The following is a 19,672-nucleotide window of genomic DNA, read 5'->3' on the forward strand; positions in this document are numbered from 1 at the left end:
CTGCGCCCCCCCTTCCCCCAGCTGAGTTCCAGGCCCAGTCACAGACCCAGGCCCAGCGACTCCTCAGGCTTTGGTGCCCAGCCCCGGCCTCCGGCGCTGCCTTCCATTGCCAGGAGAGCAAAGAAAGCCAAAATGGCCCAGGGCGAGCTGGGCGCCGGGCGGGAGTCATGCTGGGAGTCACGGCGGGAGCAGGGCGCGGGGACAGGTGCACACAGGCCAGGGCGCCAGACCCGCACCTGCCCCTTCCAGAGTCGCAGCCTGGGAGAGGAGGGAAGGATGTGGGGGTCCACTCAGATCTGGAGGTTCCCGTCTGGAGAACGGGGAAGATGGGCTGAGGGTGATCGAGAGACAGCCTGACGTCCTGGAGGACTTCCCGGTGGAGGCGGCGTGTGCACCCCACGGTGCCTGTCCCTGGGAAAACAGGGTTCATCCACGAGGCTCCCAGTAGAGTAACTGGGGTATGCCTGGCTTGGAGGCTGGCTCTTTGTGGCCTCAATTTCCCATCCCCGAGGCTGTGAGAAGTCAGGGGGCTCTAGACCACAGGGTCCCCCTGTCCCCGCTGCGCAGTGGGTGGGACTCTGGCCTCGGCTCTGCGGGCTGGGGTCTGCTCGCACCCCACACATGGCCGGCCTCACCAGGCCAGAGCTGGACGCAGACGAGCCCCATCTGGGGCGACCATCCCATCTCTGGGGGGGCCCTCATCCACAAAGTCACTGAACCCCGACTTGCACCGCGGCCCAGCTGCTGACCCCTCCCCAAACCACCTCATCCCTGCCTTCTGCTTTGGGCTTTGGTTGGTTGGTCTCGTTGTTTGAGACAGGATTTTGTGTTGTAGTCCAGGCTGGCCTCGAACTCACCATCCTCCTGCCTCAGCCTCCCACGTGCTGGGATTACAGGTGTGCTCTACCATGCTCTGCTCTTCCTGGAGATTTTTTTTTAACTGAGTACAGTATCCAGGAGATCTTTCTATTTGGCGTCCAGAGACCTCTTTCTGCCTCTCCCCCACCCCATCTCCATCCTCCTTCCTGGCCTGGGGCTTGAACTCAGGGCCTGGACACTGCCCCTGAGCTGCTTTTGCTCAAGGCTAGCACTCAACCACTTGAGCCATAGTGCCACTTCTGGCTTTTTTTTGGGGGGGGGTTCATTGGAGATGCAAGTCTGACAGACTTTCCTGCTCAAGCTGGCTTTGAACCGCCATCCTCAGACCTCGGCCTCCTGAGTGGCTGGAATTGCAGGTGTGAGCACCAGTGGCCGCTCTGTCTCGTCTCTTTATAGGGAGACTGGCTCTGTGCTTGTGATACAAGTTGGAAACAATTTGGCTTTTGACTTTGCCATGCTCTTTGTAGTGCCATTCTTATTGTTAGCATCATTAGCTGAATTGCTCATATTTTCTTGCTTTGGGGGTTTTGTGTGTTTGTTTTGTGATTCTGCTAACGGCTTAATCTATGCCCTGTACTCGCTGAGCCGCTTCCCCAGCCTTTTGTTTTGCTTTACTGCCCCAGCTGATCCTCCCATCGACACCTCCCAGGAGCTGGGACTATGAGCATGCACCTCAATGCCCGGCTTGTTTGTTGAGATGGAGGAATATCACGCTAACCTACCTCCTGAGTAGCTGGGATTTCAGGCAGGCACCTCCATACCCAGCCCTGGATTTTCAGCGCTGCCGGCCTCTCTCCACGTCGCAGTCACAGCGGAACTGACTCGTGTGTGTTCTTCAGGCTGTTGATGTTGGCATCTGAATCGCAGATGCGGCTGGGGCCTTCCCCGGTGCTCTGGTGTGGAGCAGCTCCAGCTGTTTTGGTTTCCAGATGGCTTCTCGGTCGTGCCAAGGCTTTTGTTAGAGAGCTTTCCTGCCCTCGCCGACGCCAGGGCGCCTCACACGAGTCCTGGGAGTTCCGCTCCGTGTCCATCCTGGGAACTGGCCGAGTGGCTGCCTCCTCCTCCAGGAAGCCGTCCTGGGTATCTCCTTACCTCCATCCATGGGCAAGAGCGCATTCGGCTCACAGGGCCACGGGGGAACCTCCTGGTGACTGGACTGCCCAGCCCGGAGTCACACAGCAGGCAGCCCACTCCCCCTCCCGCCCCCCACTGCATGCCTGGCTGAAATGTCCATCACCAGGCCACCCACCCACCCCGCAGGGGCCTAAGCATCTTGCCACGCCTGCCCACCCCAGTCCTGCGCTGCACAGGCAGCAAATGGCAAGACCCTGCCCAGGGCCATGGCTCACGCCTGTAATCCCAGCCACTCAGGAGGCTGAGAGCTGAGGATCATGGTTCAAAGTCAGCCCAGGCTGAAAACTCCAGTTAACAACCAGAAAACAGAAGTGGCGCTGTGGCTCAAGTGGCAGAGCGCTAGGCTTGAGCAAAAGAAGCTCAGGGACAGTGCCCGGGCCCTGAGTTCAGGCCTGATGAGGAATGCGGGGGGGGGGGGGCAGGATGGAGCCTTGCCTACCCAGTGTGGGGGGAGGGGGTCCTACCCTGGTGGTTTGTGGAGACCTCACGGGTATAAACGGCTCCGTGGTTGGTTGGTGTTTTGGTTGGTTTTGGTGGCGGTACTGGCACGCAGTTCTGAAGGATCTCAACCACTTAAGCCACACCCTCAGCCGCTTTGCTTTTAGCTTGTGTTTCTGGTAGGGCCTCAGGCTTTTGCCCTGACTAGCCTCCGATGGGGATCCTCCTACCACAGCCGCCACCTGGGTAGCTGGGATTATAGGCATGCACTAGCACGCGTGGCGAGGGGATAATGTCACATATGTGTTAACCGGCTAGCGGCTGCCTTTCCCGGGCAGGGCCCTGCGGGAGGCTCGCACAGAGATCCGTGTACACAGCAGGACAGTGAGAGAGGGGAGGGGCAGGAGGGACACGGAAATCTCCCGTCTCAGAAACAAGATGGGATCTGGTTAGAATCCCAGATCCCAGTCTTCTATGGCTCAGGCGGTGGCTGAACTCTCTGTACCCCATTTTCTTTTTACTCTTTTTTTTTTAATGGCCGGTCGTGGGGCTTGAACTCTGGGCCTGAGCGCTGTCCCTCCGCTCTTCAGCTCAAAGTGAGCGCTCTACCACTTGAACTGCAGTACCACTTCGGGTTTTCTGGTGGTTTATTGGAGATAGGAGTCTCACGGCCTCTCCTGCCCGGGCTGGCCTTGAACCGCGATCCTCAGAGCTCAGCCTCCTGAGTAGCCAGGATGATGGCGGGAGCCACCAGCACCCCGCTGTCCCCCATTTTCTCATCGCTGAAGTGAGATGATCCAACCTGCAAAATAAATAAAACAAACACCAGGGAAGAGCTGGACGTGGCAGCTGACAGGACGGCTTCACAAATCAGAATCTCTCAGCAGACACTGACCCGGACACCGGGCAGCCTCGTGTGTCATTCCTCAGGACCGCGTAAGCAAAGAGGAAAACTTGCATTTGCTCTGCTGCAGCACTGGGGATTTGAACTCTCAGCCTCATGCTTCCCGGGCAGGCGTATTACCACTTGAGCCATGCTCCAGCCCTTTTGGCTATAGGTCTTATTTTGGATAGGGTCTTGAGGTTTTGCTCCAAACCATCCTCAGACTACAATCCCCCTCCTTCTACCTCCCTGGTTGCTGGGATAGCGGATGTGAGCTGCTACGCTCGCCACTCCAAGAGGGGAGCTGGTGAGTGACCGCGTCTGGGGGCCCAGCAGCGTGTGAGTGTGTGTATGTGAGTGTGTGTGTGTGTGTGTGTGTGTGCATCTGTTGTAATTCAAGGCTGTTGTCCAACCTCTCTCCCTCCGGCTGATTGTGTTTCTTTCCTGTCACGGGGGACTGGCCCTGCTTGGTGTTTGTTTAGTCCCTGCCTCTGGTTTGCTGTGTGACACTGTTCCAGCCACTTGGCTCCTCTGGGCTCTGGAAGAATCATCTGCCCCGAGGTCCTTCCAGAGGCTTCTTTGTGAACCTGGGGGACATGGTCATGCGCTCTGAGGCCCACATGTGGAGGGGAGGGGGGGAGGGGAGCTGCAGGTGTCTGAGCCACATGTTTCCCAGCCCCCCTTTGACTGGCTCCTCCCGGGTCAAGCGTAGTTGGGTGGATGGGGGGGATCCTGAGCCCCTAGAATGTGGATGGGGGGCTCGAGCTGGGGGGTGTCTAGGGAATGGAGTGGAGGGGGTGTGGGGGTGAGGGGTCGGGGAGGAGGGGCTGCCGATCCTCGTTCGCATGGTGCCACCTAGTGGCAGGTGTCGGGAGCAGCTCTGGGCTGGGCCTCCTGCCCGGCTTCAGCATGGGGACCCAGGACCAGAGCGGGATGTGGGAGGGGGACTGGGGGGGAATGGGGGACGTGGGGGGGACATGGGAGGGGAGGTGTGGGGGGCTGTGGGATCAGGGACAGGGGACTGGGGGGACATGGGAGGGGGCGCTGCCCCCCTGGCCAGAGGCAACACCTAAGGGGCCAACTGACTTCCAAGAGGGAGAAGAGGAGGCTAGAGGGAGGAGGACTCAGCCCGGGCCTTGACCTTGACCTTGCTCTTGCTCTCAGGGTGAGCTGCCTGAGCCTTGGGGGAGTTCCTCCACTGCGGGGAGGAGGAGGAGGCCGAGGAGCAGAGTCCGATGGAGGGGTGGGGGGTGGGCCAGGGCTCAGCAGGGGCTGGGTGGGTGTGGAACAGAGCTCCCAGGGCCAGGGTAGCGTGGAGAGGCACGCGTGTGCCACGCACGCCTGAGCAGTGCACGCCGGAGCAGCGCGTGTCCCAGCCCCAGCCACCTTGCCATCCTGCCGCGTTGCCCAGGCCTGTCTGAGTGCAACGTGGCTGCCCTGCTCCTGCCATCATTTCAACATTCCTCCCAATGGCCAAGGGGCAGAGAGAGAGGAAGAAGTTATCCCTTTGTCCCTTTTCCAGGTTTTTGAACAATAGGCAGAAAGCACGCGTGAACTGAGCGTCTTCACTCAGCGCTCAGCACCAGGGCGCTGTATTTGTATCGGGGTACAACCCAGCAATGAAGAAACGGGGCGCAGAGAGGTTAGGCATCCAAGATCACAGAGTGGCCAAGGTCACACGGGGTCAAGGTCACGTGGGGTCAAGATCACACAGCGGGTGCGTGACAGGCTCCTGACTCTTGGGCCTCAGGTGACCCGGTGCCGCCCAGACGCGGGGTCCTCGCTGCCCGGGCCACCGGGAAACGACCAGGGGCTGGGGCTTCACCCAGCTCTGCTCCCCTAAATCATCGCAGGGAACACGCCACGGGAACTGCTAGCTCTCTACCCTGCCAAGCCCCCAGTGGATTGGAGGGATCCACGGCCTGTCCACCCCCGGCTGGCCCCCCACGGCCGGCCCACCCACTTGCCGGTCCACTCACGGCCGGTCCACCCACTGCTGCCACCGCCTCCCGTTCTTTAATTTGTCACACAGCAGCGTGGACAGGACGTGGCCTGTATTTAATTAATCTGGTGAAAATAGCTCAGCACCAAAGGTGAACGGGGCGCTTGTGCATGTGCGACCCCCCAGAAGGGGTGGCGAGAGGCCGGCGGCCAGCTGAGTTGACCCTGTGGACACAGAGCGGTGGCCGGGCTCTGCCTGCGAGGCTGGGCACAAGGACTGGGCCGGAGACTAAGGAAGAGGCCTGAGGTGGAGACCCGGTCTGGAGGCTGAGGCCTGGTCTGGAGGCTGAGGCCCGGGCAGGGTCCAGGGCAGGGTAACTTCCTCAGGAGGAAGGGCCTGGAACCTTCTGGACTCCAGAAGCCTCCACACACCCCATCCCTCCTCCTTGATGGTGCTCATCAAGACAATGTCCAGCCAGACGCAGTGTCCACACACCTCGCTACTCAGGACGCTGAGATCTGAGGGTTGTGGTTCAAAGCCAACCTGGTTCAAGTGATAGCGCACCAACCTTGAACATGAAGACTCAGGGGTGGAGCCTGGACCCCAAGTTCAAACCCCAGCCCCCCCAGCCCACGCTCCATTTGTAAGTCACAGAGGCCCCAAATCATGTCAACAAGATGGAAGCTTTGCCCCCAGCCAGCGGCTCTGAGGCTGGAGGTCCACCCCCTTCCTCTTCGCTGTCATTCTGCTTGGCTTCCGTCTTCAGAGTCTCGTGACCTCAACACCGCTGAGAGACCCAGAAATCACAGCGTCTAGTTGGCTACATGGGTTTTTTGTTTTCTGAACAGAGCCAGGGTGGGGTGAGGGCGGTCGTGTGTGTGTGTGTGTGTGTGTGTGTGTGTGTGTGTGTGTGCACACGCACGCGCGTGCTGTGGGTGCTGTCTGAGGTCTCGTGGGACAGGGTCGCAGCAGTGTCACAGCCTGGGAGCCAGCCACACAGAATGAGGGGTGAGCGGGGACCCCAGGCTGCAGCCGGCAGAGCCCCCCCCAAACCAGCAGAACCCCGACTTAGAGCCCATCGTCCCTCCTCCCACCCTGAAGAAATTCCCTTTCCATTCCCTCGCCTCTCTAATTACCAGCCGCCATGAGGATGGAGATTTTTGCGGGCAATTAGGAAGTCCTCTGTCTGTTCCTGAAGCTCCTGCTGTCGCCCCCCCCCCCGCCCCGTCTGGAGCCTTCCCCCAATTTGGAGCCACTTAGAAAAGACAAGCAAACTTTTAAAACCAGAAAGAATGCATCCGGCTGCCTGCTGCCTGTTTTATAGCTGAGGCTGCCCCAGGCGCCGATTGCATTGCTTGCTAGCTCGCTTAGGAGGCAGCAGGATGTTCAAAGGGCCTGGGGCCACAGAGGATGGCTGTGGATTTCCTGGCAGAGGGGAGCCAGCTGCCCACCCTAGGCCTGCAGCTCCTCCAAGGATCCTGGGACAGATTTCAGGTCGTGCCTTGATGGTCCAGCTGGGCCCTGGGATTTCACATGAGCAGGGTCATGCCACAAACCTGCCCCATCCATCCCCAGCGCTCAGCCTCTCATACCCAAGGCCCAGGGGGTGGCACCCCGCTGTCCCCTCTGGGCCATGGAACTTTCTCTCAGCCCCCCCCCCCCCCGTGAAAGTAGAGCCTGGGAACCCGAGTTCCCGAGTCAGGTCTGGCTGCTCATTCTACTACCAAAGATATGTGAACCAGCTGGACATTGGTGCTCAAGCCTGTAATCCTAGCTACTCAGGAGGCTGAGATCTGAGGATCACAGTTCAAAGCCAGCCAAGGAAACTCCTTGAGACTCTTACCTCCAAGAAACCAATAGAAAACCGGAAGTGGTGCTGTGGCTCAAGTGGTAGAGCACTTGCCTTGAGCTGAAGAGCTGAGGGACAGCGCCCAAGCCCAGAGTTCAAGCCCCAGTAATGATACACACGCGCGCACGCGCGCACACACACGCACACACACACACACACACACACAATGACAAGAGAATTATTACATGGTAGCCACAGGAAGATGGCGGTGAAGACACAGCAGCCATCTTCTGGGGCTGAGTGTCTTCTAGACAGAACGGGGGGAGGGGGGACGCTGTCTTTGGCCATGGCTGGCAGGGTGCCCGCTCCGTCCTCCTGTGTTGTTGGGGTTCAGGACACGTAAGCCCGCCGTCCTGGCACTCCATCCAGAGCCTCCGTGTCCCTCGGGCTCCGTCCAACTCGGCGGTGCCTCCTGTAATCCCTGCAGCCCAGGGCCAGCCGGAAGGCAGGGGGGAGGAGGGGTGTCCCTCAGCGGAGCCTCAGGTCACCCCCACGTGGGCCCCCCTCGGGCAGCGTGGCAGGCCCAGCCCCGCTCCCTGGTTGCTCAGGGCGGCCACAGGAGCTGGACGGGGCGATTTGTAGCTAGAGATGGCATGGGGCAGGGTACAGGGACCCTGAGTGTTTGTGTGGATGGAACTTTCCAGAAGCCTCCTCTGGAACCACTAAAAAGAGCCCCCTGGGAGCAGTGGGGGAGGGAGGACCACCCTGTGCCTCAGTTTCCCCTCCTGGACACGGGGTGCCAATGGAGTGACTTTGGTGTGACTGCTCTTGTTCCGGGCTTGGGCTGGAGGCCGCGCTGGGGACAGCTAAGCCCTGGCGGCCCAGGCCCCGGCCTCCAGCCTGGCAGCCAGTCAGTACGGGGGCCAGCAGCGCCTGCCAGCACGGCCGGGTGGCCCAGGGCCACCTTTGCAGCCGGGCCGGGCAGCACGGGGCACATGGCACACGGGCGGTGCCCAGGGCAGGTGCAGCTCGGTGGGTGCGCCAGCGGCCGGAGATCCCTGGCTGCAGCCCGAGGGCGGAGGCCGCGCCTTCCACCCTCCCCCGCCACAGCATCTGAAGTTCTCTGTTCATGCTCACCCCTCTTCATTTGCTGGTTTGTTGGCTTGTTTGTTTGTTGCTAGTCCTGGGGCTTGAACTCACGGCCTGGGCGCTGTCCCAGAGCTTCTTTGCTCAAGGCTAGCACCCTACCACTAAGCCGCATTCCTAGCCCTGGTTTCAGTGCATAGCTCTGGATGGGCTTGGGGTGGCATTTCTCCTACCTCAGCCTCCTGAGGGCTGGGGTTACAGGCACGCCTCACCGTGCCTGGCCTTACCTGGTAACATTGTGGGGGGGGGACAGGGGACCCAGGTTGGCAACAATAATGATAGCATTCTGAAATTCTGGGCAATGCATGTGATCCGTCCTCACGTCTTCCTATCTGGGATGGGCTGGCAGCAGAGGGCAAAACTCCAGGAAATATAGAAAGTCACACTGATATTCACAAACCATACCAGCTACCTGCTGCCATGTGTCATCACCTCTAGCCAAGTGCAGATTCCCACGCCTGTAATCCCAGCCACTCTGGAGGCTGAGATCTGAGGGTCACAGTTCAAAGTCAGCCAGGGCAAGAAAGTCCACGAGACTCCAGAAAACCTGAAGTGGTGCTATGGAAGGGTGCAAGTGTCCTGAGTTTGAGCCCTGGGACACACATTCACACACACACACACACAGGGCCATCTAGGAGATCATGGGAAGCGGTGGGAGGGTACATGCAAAATATATGCAAATCCCATGCTAATTGCGCCAGGCTCCCCATGGCTCCCAGCTGGCACCGGGACCTCTGACCTTGACTGTCCTCCAGCCCCTGCTGAGCCAGGCCCTGAGCTCCCGGAGATCTCCCGGCTTAGGTGATGGCCGGATCCACCCGTGGGCTTTGGCCAAGGATCACAGAGCCCCCACACCCTACCCCTCCATGCCTGTGCCAGAGACATCCTAGGAGCACTATTTAAGGAGCCCCCTCCGGCCCCCTCCAGCCCTGCTGAGACACAGCACGACGATCAGAGCATGGTAGGCTGCTGGGGGGCAGCGCCGGGAAGCCATGTCTTTTGGCTGAGGCGGGCGTTCTCTTGGCTTTACAAATGGGGAAACTGAGACCCCCATGGAGGTAGACAGCAAGCAGCAAGGCTGGGGTGAGAGCCAGGCTTGGTGCTTCCCACTCCCTGGCTTGTGTCTTTGAAGGGAGGATCTCTATTCCTCATGACGCGGATGGCAGCAAGGGCTGGTCGGACCCAAGTGGCACGGCTGCGCCCCGGGCCTCAGTGCCCGGTCTGGGCCGGCCCTGGCCAGCCCTGCACATCTCACAGTGGGGTGACCTGCGATGGGCAAAGCTGGGGTGGGGAACAGGGGGACCCTGGGGAGCAGGAGGATGGGGTCCTAGCAGAGGGCCTGTCTGGAGTGGCAAAATGTCTCCCAGACAGAAGCACTTTTCCTTTTGACCTCACCAGTGTTTGAACTCAAGGCCTCAGGCTTTCTCAAGCCTGGTGCTCTTCCACTTGAACCTCACCTCCAGTATGTTTTTTTTGCTAGTTCATTGGAGATTTTTTTTGGGGGGGGTCTGGTCGTGGGGCCTGAACTCTGGGCCTGGGCACTGTCCCTCAGCTCTTTAGCTCAAGGCTAGCACTCTACCACTTGAGCCACAGCACCACTTCCGGCTTTTTTCTTTTTGCTTATGTGGTGCTGAGGAACAGAACCCAGGGCCTCAGGCATGCAAGGCAAGCGCTCTACCACTGAGCCACCTTCCCAGCCCCTTCATTGCAGATTTTTTTTTTTTAAAGGCCCATACTTTTCGGCCTGGGCTGCCTGTAGACTACAGTCCTCCAGATCTCAGCCTCCTGAGTAGCTAGGATTACAGTCGTGAGCTGCCGCAGCTGGCGATCATGATTCGTTAACCAGGAGGAACTGTCTGTATACGTATCTAGGCGAGCTGTGTAGGGGACATCTTTATGATGTCTAAGGGGACCACTTGTCACCGTCAGCGGCTTCACGGCCTACTGGCCAGGCCCCTTTAGAAGAAGCCAGGAAAGCGGGTGAGCCATGGGCTGGATCCGCTGTTCCTGATGCAGCTCCAGGCACACGAGGCGGGCTGAGCCTCGGGGCCTGGCTTGCGGGCTGGAGGAGCCCTGTGCGGGAGTCCCGGGCAATGCCCAGTTTCCAGCTGTGGCTGGAGAAGGCCGTGAGGCTCCAGGAGGGCCTGACTGAGGGGGGTCCCCCCGGGGAGCAGGGGTTCCACGGCCTCTCCCATGTCCACAGGCACCCAGGAGAGCCCGGAAAAGGGTGGACGGAGCTGCCGGCTCCAACGTCTTCTCCATGTTTGACCAGTCCCAGATCCAGGAGTTCAAGGAGGTGGGGTCCGCCCCGCTCCTGCATGGCCACTCGGGGAGTTCGGGGAGGGGGCTCACACCCCATGTGCCAGGGAAGTTGGGGGCCCTGGGCAGTCCCTTCCCCATCGTCTCTGAGGCCACACTCACTGTGTGGCCTCTGGCAAGCCCCTTCTCTCTCAGGGCCTCAGTTTCCCCGTGTGTAAATGGGGTGCTGGGGACCAGTAGGAGGGGATGGATCTGGCTGTGCACCTGTGCAGTGAGAGCCCACTGGGCTGGGCAGTGGGAGTCAGGGGTCCCCGGGCCGGGGTCACCCCGCCACTGTCCCACCAGGCCTTCACCATCATGGACCAGAACCGGGACGGCTTCATCGATAAGGAAGACCTGCGCGACACCTTTGCCGCCCTGGGTGGGTGACAGTGGGGACTTGGGGTGCACGGGGGGGCCTAGAGCTGGGCTGAGGCTGCCCTGGGAGAGGGGGTGGGCAAGGAGGGGCACCACCCCATGTCCCGGGTTCCTGGGCCTGCCAGGCGATGTCAGGGGCGGCGGCAAGCTTGTGCAAAGGGCCAGGGGTGCAAAGGTGTACTTATAGCCCCAGAGGGAGTCTGGGGGGCTGTAAGGAGCCCCAGGGGTGGCTGCCAGCTCCCCGGGTCCCCCCCTTCCTTCAGACCCTGACTCCCCACAGGCCGCATCAACGTGAAGAACGAGGAGCTGGAGGTGATGGTGAAGGAGGCGCCCGGGCCCATCAACTTCACCGTGTTCCTCACCATGTTTGGGGAGAAGCTGAAAGGTGAGAGGTCACAGCCCTACTGCCCGGGAGGCGGACAGGAGGGGGCCGTGTTCGAGGCCAGCCTGGACAGGAAAGTCCAGGAGACTTTTTGTGTTTTGGCCAGTCCTGGGCCTGAACTCTGGGCCTGGGCGCTGTCCCTGCGCTCTTCAGCTCAAGGCTAGCGCTCTGCCGCTGGAGCCACGGCGCCACTTCTGGTTTTCTAGTGAGATAAGAGTCTCATGGACTTTCCTGCTCGGGCTGGCTTTGAACCGCGATCCTCAGATCTCAGCCTCCTGAGTAGCTAGGATTATAGGTGTGAGCCACCAGTGCCTGGCTTTGGGGAGAACTTTTAGTGTTCAGGGAGAGGCGCCCCTCTGGCAGGTGGGGGTGAGGCCAAGGTGCCAGGTCCCTCAGTGGCCATGTTGGGGTGACCTGCACCCCCTTCCCCAGCTGGCCACAGCTTTTCTCCTTTGGGCCCAGCCTGAGGCTGCGGGAGAAGGCGGGGGGGGGGGAGGCCTGTGCCCTGCCTTGTGCTGTCCCCTAATTGGGACTGGGAGGAGGACATGTTTGGGGGTGAGTCCCCACCAGCGCAGCAGCCGGCCGTGGGGGCTGTTTTATGAGGCCCCGGGGGAGATGGGGGGGCGGCGTGCCCAGTTCCCTCCCCCCCGCCCAAGCAGCCAGCTTGAGTCCCGTCAGGAGGCGCTGTGGGTGGACGGGAGGGGGGCGCATCCTCTCCACCTGCGCCCCCCACTCCTCCCCTCCCCCGCCCCCACCCCCCCTCAAATCTCCCACCCAGCTGTGAGTGCCTGTCATTCTGGCTTGGGGCACAGTTTGGGTCCTGCGTGAGCCTCAAGGCTGCGCTGCCAAGACCCCACTATCCATGGAACCCCCAGACCTGTCCCTTAAGCCTCCCGGGCCTAGGAAGAGTGAACAGGCTCCGTGTGTGGATGTTACTTGCTTCCAGCTGTGATGGGGGGGTCCTGGCCGTGGGTGGGCTTGGCCCTGGGTGGGGGGCTGGGGCGATGGGGGTCATGGCCCGGCCTCCCGGGAGCCTGAGCCCCCCGCCCGCCTCCCCGGCACCTCATCGCAGGCACGGACCCCGAGGAGACCATCCTCCATGCCTTCAAGGTGTTCGACACGGAGGGCAAAGGCTTCGTCAAGGCTGACTTGTGAGCACCCCGCGGGTTGTGCGGTGGGGGGTGCAGGGAGGAGGCTGGAGATGGGCTGGGGTGAGGCTGTCATGGGGGGCCCACACCCCAGTTCCGGTGTGCATGGGGAGTGGAGGACACAGGCCAGAGACCATCCTTGAGCAGGTGAGGAGGAGCGGGAGGGGCCGGCGGGGGTAGAGGAGGAGGCGGGGGGGGACACCCCCAGCAGATGCCAGCCCAGCCCCCCACTTCTCTCCCCTACCGCAAGCCCAGTGTGCTTCAGGCATGGAGGCTTTTGGGGTGCTTCTCTTAGCTGAGTCCCCACCCAAGGGGGGGCAGAGAGACGAGGAAAGGAGGTTCCCCCATCTCTGAGATGCCCCCCCATCTTTTCCAAGACTGTCAGGCTCGGGGGGGGGCGCAGGCATGCTGCAAGGGGTCTCTGGCTGCCCCCCCAGGGGTCTTCAGCCCTTTCCTGTGCCCTGGCATCCTGGGGGAGTTCCGGGGGCACCCCGTGCAGGCCTCGGCGCTGTGTGGGCTGCTGCTGGCCCAGGCCGGGCACGGGGGGCCATGGAGCCCTGGAAACACTGAGTGTCCGCAGCCACGGACACCATGGAAAATGTGCGTCATGCCAGACACAGCCTGCCCCCCATGCGGCCCTGAGCTGTGTGCCCAGAGCGTCTTCTAGAATGCCAGCATCACCCGCTGGAGGTGGCCGGGCCCAGGACAGGATGGGATCCCCCAGGGCCCCCCGAGATTGAGTACAAACAGGGCACCCCGACCCGAGACCCCAAGGTCACACAGGGATCTCAGGGGGTGACAGGAGAGTCTGTGGCTCGCTAAGCCTTGAGGGGGGCTGGAGGTGGCAGCCCCGGGTGAGAGGACCCCCGATGCCCCCAGAATCCACACGGTGTGGGGGACCCTCCCTGAGTGTGGCCGTCTCCCCACGACAGCATCAAGGAGAAGCTCATGACGCAGGCCGACCGCTTCAGCGAGGAGGAGGTGAGGCCAGTACTGGAGTCCAGCCAGGGTCCCCCCAGTCTACCCCGGGTCCCCCAGCCCCCCTGACCCCTGACCGCCTCTCCCACAGGCCAAGCAGATGTTTGCGGCATTCCCGCCAGACGCCTACGGCAATCTGGATTACAGAAACCTGTGCTACGTCATCACGCATGGGGAAGAAAAGGACTAGGGGCCGGGGGGCTCCCGGGCAGATGGCCGGGACCCCAGACTACAGAGCAGGGGAAAAAATAGTCCATGCTGCCCTGGGGAGGGGGAGCAGGAGAACACCGGAATAAAGGTGGCGGGAGCTGAGTTTGCGTGATTCATGGCATAATTACAGACGCCAGGCATTCCTGCGGTGACTCGGGGTCCTTGGTGTCGCCCCAATGTGCCTGGCACATCTGAGCTCATCGCGAGCTCTAATGATCGCCAGCTGGGCCGCCGGGCATTGACCTCATTGCTGAGGGTTTTATTGAGCACCTAGTGTGTCCAGGAGCCTGAGCCAGGCCCACCAGGCTGAGGCCGGGGAGACGGTGGGGAGGGGCAGAGTCCTGGGGGGTTGGGGGGGGACAGGGCACTGGGGGACAGTGAGGACAGGGGGAGGGCGTGTTCCGGGGGGGATGAAGGGAAGGCGGGGACTTGTGTACCACCAGACCAAACATGAGAGAGGGAAAAACGGGGCTTGGTCATAATGAAAACCTTGTGTCCATCAAAAGAAGCCATTAAGCACAGGGAGAGTCGGAGGCCGCCGAGGCGGGAGCTGGGACCCCGCCCGGCCCCGAGGCCAGAGGAGATACGCAAGCAAAGGCTGCACGCCAGCCACTGCACGCAGGGCTCCCCAGCCCACACCTGTCATCAGGAAGCTGAAGCCCTACGATCAAAGTTCAAAGCCGGCCCAGGCAGGAAAGCCCCTGAGACTTTGTTTTTGTTTTATTTTGGGTCTGGTCGTGGGCCTGAACTGTGAGCCTGGGCGCTGCCCCTCAGCTCTTCAGCTCAAGGCTAGCGCTCTACCACTTGAGCCACAGTGCCACTTCCGGCTTTTTTTTTTCCTTATGGGTGCTGAGGAATCGAACCCAGGGCCTCATGCATGCAAGGCAAGCGCTCTACCACTGAGCCACCTTCCCAGCTCCTCCCTGAGACTTTTTGTTGTTGTTGTTGCTGGTTGTGGGGCTTGAACTCTGGGCCTGGGCACTGTCCCTGTGCTCTTCAGCTCAAAGCAAGCTCTACCGCTTGAGCCACAGCACCACTTCTGGTTTTCTAGTGGTTTATTGGAGATAAGAGTCTCATGGACTTTCCTGCTCGGGCTGGCTTTGAACCATGATCCTCAGATCTCAGCCTCCTGAGTAGCTAGGATTACAGGCGTGAGCCACCGGCACCCAGCTTCCCTGAGACTCTTACTTCCAATGAACTAGCAAAAAAAAAAAATAAAAGCCAGAAGTGTGGCACAAGGTAGAGTGCCAGGCTCAAGTGGAAAAGCCAGGGGCATGTGCACACACACAGGAGATACCTGAACACAAATTGGCAGACAGGCACACAGACAGATGGACAGATGGACAGGCAGACTTCATGGCCTGGCACAAACACAAGCTGAGGTGGTTATCTGGAAATCAAACTCTGGGTGACTCAGTGCCTGCCCAGAACCAAGATCCTCCTCAAAGGCTGAGATTACAGCTGTGCGCCACTACACCCAGCTTGACCTTGGGTGGCGATAAGGTCTCACCGTAAGCCCCGTGTGGGACCTGTTGCTGGGTCCCTGGGGGCACTCGGCTCCTTGGGGGGGGTGCAGAGTCTCGTGGAGAAGGGCTGTGTCCTGCCCTCCTGGGGCCCAGGCGTCTGGGTGCCAGGGGGAGCGGCCAGTGGGCACAAGCAAGCGCTAATCTGTGAAATGCTGCACCCAGAGGCTGGGGAAAGCAGGCCACGTGAGCCCTGGCTTACTGTGAGAGCTGTGTGATTGTGTGCATGTACGTGTGTGTGTGTCTGTGTGTCGTGTGCGTGTGCGCGCGTGCACAGCCACAGCACTACTTCTGTTTTTTTGTTAGTTAATTGAAGATCAAGAGTCTCCCGGACTTTCCTGCCCCGGGTGGATTTGAACCTCCATCCGCAGATCTGTCTCCTGAGTAGCTGGGATTACAGGTGTAAGCACTGGACTCCAGCTGAGGCGGGGTGATCTTTAGGCCGCTTACTGATCCGTCTGGGGCCCCAGGGTCTGCAGACCACGAGGGTGGACGCCCGGCACCGGCTGGGCTGGGCGAGGCTGGGGTGCCATGCCGCATTTGCAACCCTGCAGCGCCATCTGCTGACGGACATGTGCATTGCCCACGGCCCGGTTTCCAATTATATTACATTTAAACATTTAAAAACAGCGGAAAACGTGTATTGCAGCCCCCGAGGGCCCTGGCCATGTGTCCACACTGCGCCGCTGCAGCCCCACCCCTCCACTGTCCTCCGCTGTCCTCCGTGCCCCCCGTCCCCGCCCCACACTGTCCTCCTCCTAGGAGGACCAGGGACGTCTGCACACCAGGCCCCACCGCCCCCATTCCTCACCGCGGCCTTTCCCAGGTCTACAAGAACTGGGCGGCGCTCCTGTCCTCCCCCCAACCTCCAACCAGGGGTCAGGTCCCCCTCTGCCTGGGAGAGGGCCAAGCAGGCAGGAAAGCCCAGCTGCAGAGACTTCTACCTCCGCCTCTGCATGGCTGGGATTACAGGTGGAGGCCGCACCACCCAGCTTACTTGTTAGGATCGCTAACACGATTTTGCTCGCGTTCTTGCCTGTGTCTGCCTTGGCCCTCACTCTGCTGCTCCCACCGGCTGAGTGGCTGGGGTGGCAGCTCAGGGTGCGTGCTGCCGGACCCGGGGGCAGGAAGGGGGTCCCGCAGGGGCTGAGGAGGCTCGGGGTGCCATCCTGCCTTCATTTTCACAGGGAGCTCTGGGTCCAGAGGGCAGAGCGATGGCACAGGGCCGCAGCCCAGCCCAGCAGAGGTGGGCAGCCTGGAGCCTTCTGCTCAGGACGCTGGAGGGCCGCCCCCTCGTCAGGGGAGAGGTGTGGCAGGTGCTAAACTGCTGCTTCTTGCAGGCTGTCCAGGCACTTGATTTGCGGCTCCTCCAGTCCAGGGCGGAGGTTTGGATGCGGCTGCAGGCCCATGTCCCAGTTCAACAGCTCTGAGCCGTGGGGACCGGGTTTTCTCAGCTGTCCACGCCCGGGGGTGGGGGTGGGGCACCTCCAGGGGCCCTGCTGGGCTCCTGCTGCAAATGTCCCCGGCCTGCCTGCTAGGGGAGGTGAGGGAGAAGGGAGGCGGGCATCTCTTGGCAGGCCTGGGCTCCACCTCTCCTGCCCCTCCTCAACCCACAAGGGCTTCTGCCCCCTGAACCCCAACCCAGACCTGACGTACAGCAGAACCCAGCGATGGCCATTAAACACACGGTGGTAGGGAGCAGGAGAGGACAGACAGGCAGACGATGGATGTGCGGCAAGTGGAAGGTGGTGTGCAGGTGGGTGGAAGGAAATGTGGATGATGGATGATGATTGAGCAGGCTAAACGATGCCGAGCGGAGGCTCCATGAATGATGGACAGGCATGGTGGATACTTGTTGTGGGATGACTGAGTGGGGGGGTGCAAGGAGGATGGACAGATGGACAGATGAATGGATGATGGATGGATGATGGGTGGAGGGTGGAGGAGGGAGGGGGAGGATTGAGGAGGATGGAGGGTGGAGGGGTAGAGGGTGGAGGGGTGGAGGGTGGAGGGAGGAGGTTGGAGGGAGGAGGATGGAGGATGGAGGGTGGAGGGGTAGAGGGTGGAGGGTGGAGGGGTGGAGGGTGGTCTTTCACTACCCCGGTGAGGCATCCTTGGCTCCAGCCTGTGAAGTTTCCCGTGTGTGTTTTGGGGTGTGTGTGTGAAGGGGGGCCGCAATAATCCCATTGGAGTGGGAGGCTCATGGAGGCCCAGCCGCTCATGCTTGTGTCAGCTCACAGTGTGGATTCCATGGGGCGCTGGGCATGTGGGGAGCTGGGGTGCAGCAGGAGCGGTGTGGATTCCATGGGGCGCTGGGCGTGCGGGGAGCTGGGGTGCAGCAGGCCCGGTGCAGCAGGCCAGCCTCACTGACGCCCAGCTCTGGGGTGCGGGGCGCCAGCAGCGCCCTCAGCCCGCCCTGCAGCAGCCCAGCTGGGCCGGGGAGCCGCCCAGGGCACCCTCAGTCCTCACAAGGCTAGAAGTAAAACACCAGCTTCAGGCAGAGGCGGGCCCAGCTGGGAAGGGGGGAGTGTGTACCCCAAGTTCCTCCTGAAGGAAGCGGGACGGGGAGGGAGGGACAGAGGGGGGGATGGAGGGGCGGACGGAGGGGAGAGCCTTCACAACCCCTGCTCAGAAAATGGCTCAAGGCCTGGCCAGCCAGAGAATATTCCAGAACTCCCTGCCTGGCATTCGGCTTCAGGCACCCCCATTACCTGCTGTGAGCCAGGCAGGGGTGAAGTCGGGGTGCGGGGCGGGGCAGGGCCATGTGTGGGGGAGTCGGGTGTTCCATCAGCAAACCTGGGGTCCCTCCGGGCACTGGTGGCTGCAGTCATCCCAGCTACCCGGAGGCTGACATCTGAGGATCGGGGTTCAAAGCCAGCCGGGCAGGAAGTCTGCGAGACTCACCTCCAATAAACCACCAGAAAACCCGGAGAGCGCTCGCCTTGAGCTGAAGAGCTGAGGGGCAGCGCCCAGGCCCAGAGTTCAGGCCCCACGACTGACCAAAAACAAAACACCCCTGGGAACCATCCTGGGTTCCCCAACCCTCCCTCCTCCCCCCACGGCAGGCCCAGCCTCACTCTATCGGGTTCTCATCAGACTACTGGACTTGGGGTTCCCTTCCAGCCCCCAGCAGGCAGTGTGAGGCCACCGTGCCCTTCCCCACAGCCACACCCCCAAAAACAGACCCCAGTGGGGGAGCACCTTTATTGTCAGATACAGTGACGTCGCCACCAGGCTGCGGGGGGGGCGGTGGCCAGTGGGGGGGGAGTGGGGGGGGGCCAGGACCGGCCTGGGGTGGGGGGGCGAGGGAGACACCCCAGGAACCCCAGCACCGTCGGCTCCAAGTCCCCAGGCCTGGCCACAAGGAGGAAGCACCAAGGCCAGGTAGGGGGCAGAGGGGGGTCCCGGAGGTGCCCCCTGCCTGAGATGGGGTGGGGGGCGGGAGACCCCATGACCAAGGGCCCCCCTGGGGGCTGGGGGCAGCCGTGTCAGGGCCAGGCAGTTTCAGGTGGATTGTACCCTGAAGCCCCCCACCCCGTTGGTCTCCGAGTCCATGGAGTCCCTGGGGGAATTCATGGGGACCCCAGCACTGAGAGCCGATCTCGGGCCTAGGGCCATGGGCTGAGGATGGGTGGACCCCAAGTGTCCACTGTGCAGGACCGGCCTGTTCCCCCCCACCGCCCGGCCCCGGGGTGTCATCCTCATGAAGAGGGGGCCCCACGGGCGGGAACCCCACTTCCAGCTTTGGCAGCTGAGAGGTCTGGATTCAAATCCTACCCGCGCTGCCGTTTGGGGGTGCACAGCAGGCCCGCCTCTGACGGGTTACATGTGAGACAGCAGGGGGTCTACGGGCCAGGCCCCCTGCCTGGCCCAGCGCCCCCAACAGGCCAGGCTTCCAGCGGGAGTGGGGGGCAGGGGACCCCGGTGCTCACCGCCGGCCCGGCCGGGCGCTGCCCGGCCCAGGGTCAGGGCCCAGCAGTCCCGCCAGGCCGCCGCCCCGCTTCATCTTGAGGTTGGCTCTGAGGGCCGCGTCCTGGCCAGAGCCGCCTTCCGGGGAGGCCAGGGGGTCTGGAAGGAGAGAGAGGGTGAGCACTGGGCAGCCGCGGGGCACCCCAAGGCACATGGTGTGCCAAGCTCCTGCTCAGGGAGGAGACCAGACCGCCTCCCCATCCATCCTTCATTCATCCATGCAATCATTCATTCCTCCATCCATCCATGCAATCATTCATCCCTCCATCCATCCATCCATGCAATCATTCATTCATCTCATCACCCATGCATTCCTGTCTCCCAGGGCCCTCGCATGTTTGTGTGTGTGGGGGCAGGTCAGATGGGTGTGGTGGGGAGACTGAGGCAGGGGTGGGGAGGGGCCGGCGGGTCTCACCGTGGACGCCGATCATGTGCTCCAGGATGAGCACCCGCTCCGCCAGGATCTTCAGAGCCTCCCGGAGCTGCTGCACGCCCTCGCCCTGGGAGGGGCAGGGGCCCAGTGGGCGCGGGGCCTGCGCCCCCCCACGCCTGCGGCCCCCCCATGCCTGCAGCCC

The 19,672-nt window shown here is 61.8% G+C and overlaps 2 protein-coding genes across 3 annotated transcripts in view; one reads left to right on the forward strand and one right to left on the reverse strand.

The window, feature by feature from the left end:
• The first annotated feature begins 10,425 nt into the window (after window positions 1-10,425).
• On the forward strand, window positions 10,426-13,585 carry Myl10 (myosin, light chain 10, regulatory). 2 transcript variants are annotated; one of them, XM_013031757.1, is made up of 6 exons: window positions 10,426-10,507; window positions 10,816-10,891; window positions 11,168-11,272; window positions 12,342-12,420; window positions 13,350-13,398; window positions 13,487-13,585. In XM_013031757.1, exons 1-6 carry the CDS (start codon window positions 10,472-10,474, stop codon window positions 13,583-13,585), a joined length of 444 nt encoding a protein of 147 aa, XP_012887211.1. In that variant the 5' UTR covers window positions 10,426-10,471. The 2 variants fall into 2 exon arrangements, with proteins under 2 accessions (XP_012887211.1, XP_012887210.1); XM_013031756.1 differs by having other exon boundaries at window positions 10,432-10,507; window positions 10,714-10,891.
• A 5,471-nt stretch (window positions 13,586-19,056) lies between these two features.
• The window catches only part of Col26a1 (collagen, type XXVI, alpha 1), a 54,604-nt gene continuing 53,988 nt past the window's right edge, over window positions 19,057-19,672 (reverse strand). Inside the window, exons 13-14 of the mRNA XM_013031711.1 lie at window positions 19,513-19,597; window positions 19,057-19,196 (exon numbers count right to left, since the gene is read on the reverse strand). Coding sequence (XP_012887165.1) covers window positions 19,057-19,196; window positions 19,513-19,597 — 225 coding nt within the window. The remainder of the gene's footprint in view (window positions 19,197-19,512; window positions 19,598-19,672) is intronic.

This window comes from Dipodomys ordii, unplaced genomic scaffold (assembly GCF_000151885.1).
Source record: "Dipodomys ordii isolate 6190 unplaced genomic scaffold, Dord_2.0 Scaffold143, whole genome shotgun sequence".
Lineage (NCBI taxonomy): Eukaryota > Metazoa > Chordata > Mammalia > Rodentia > Heteromyidae > Dipodomys > Dipodomys ordii.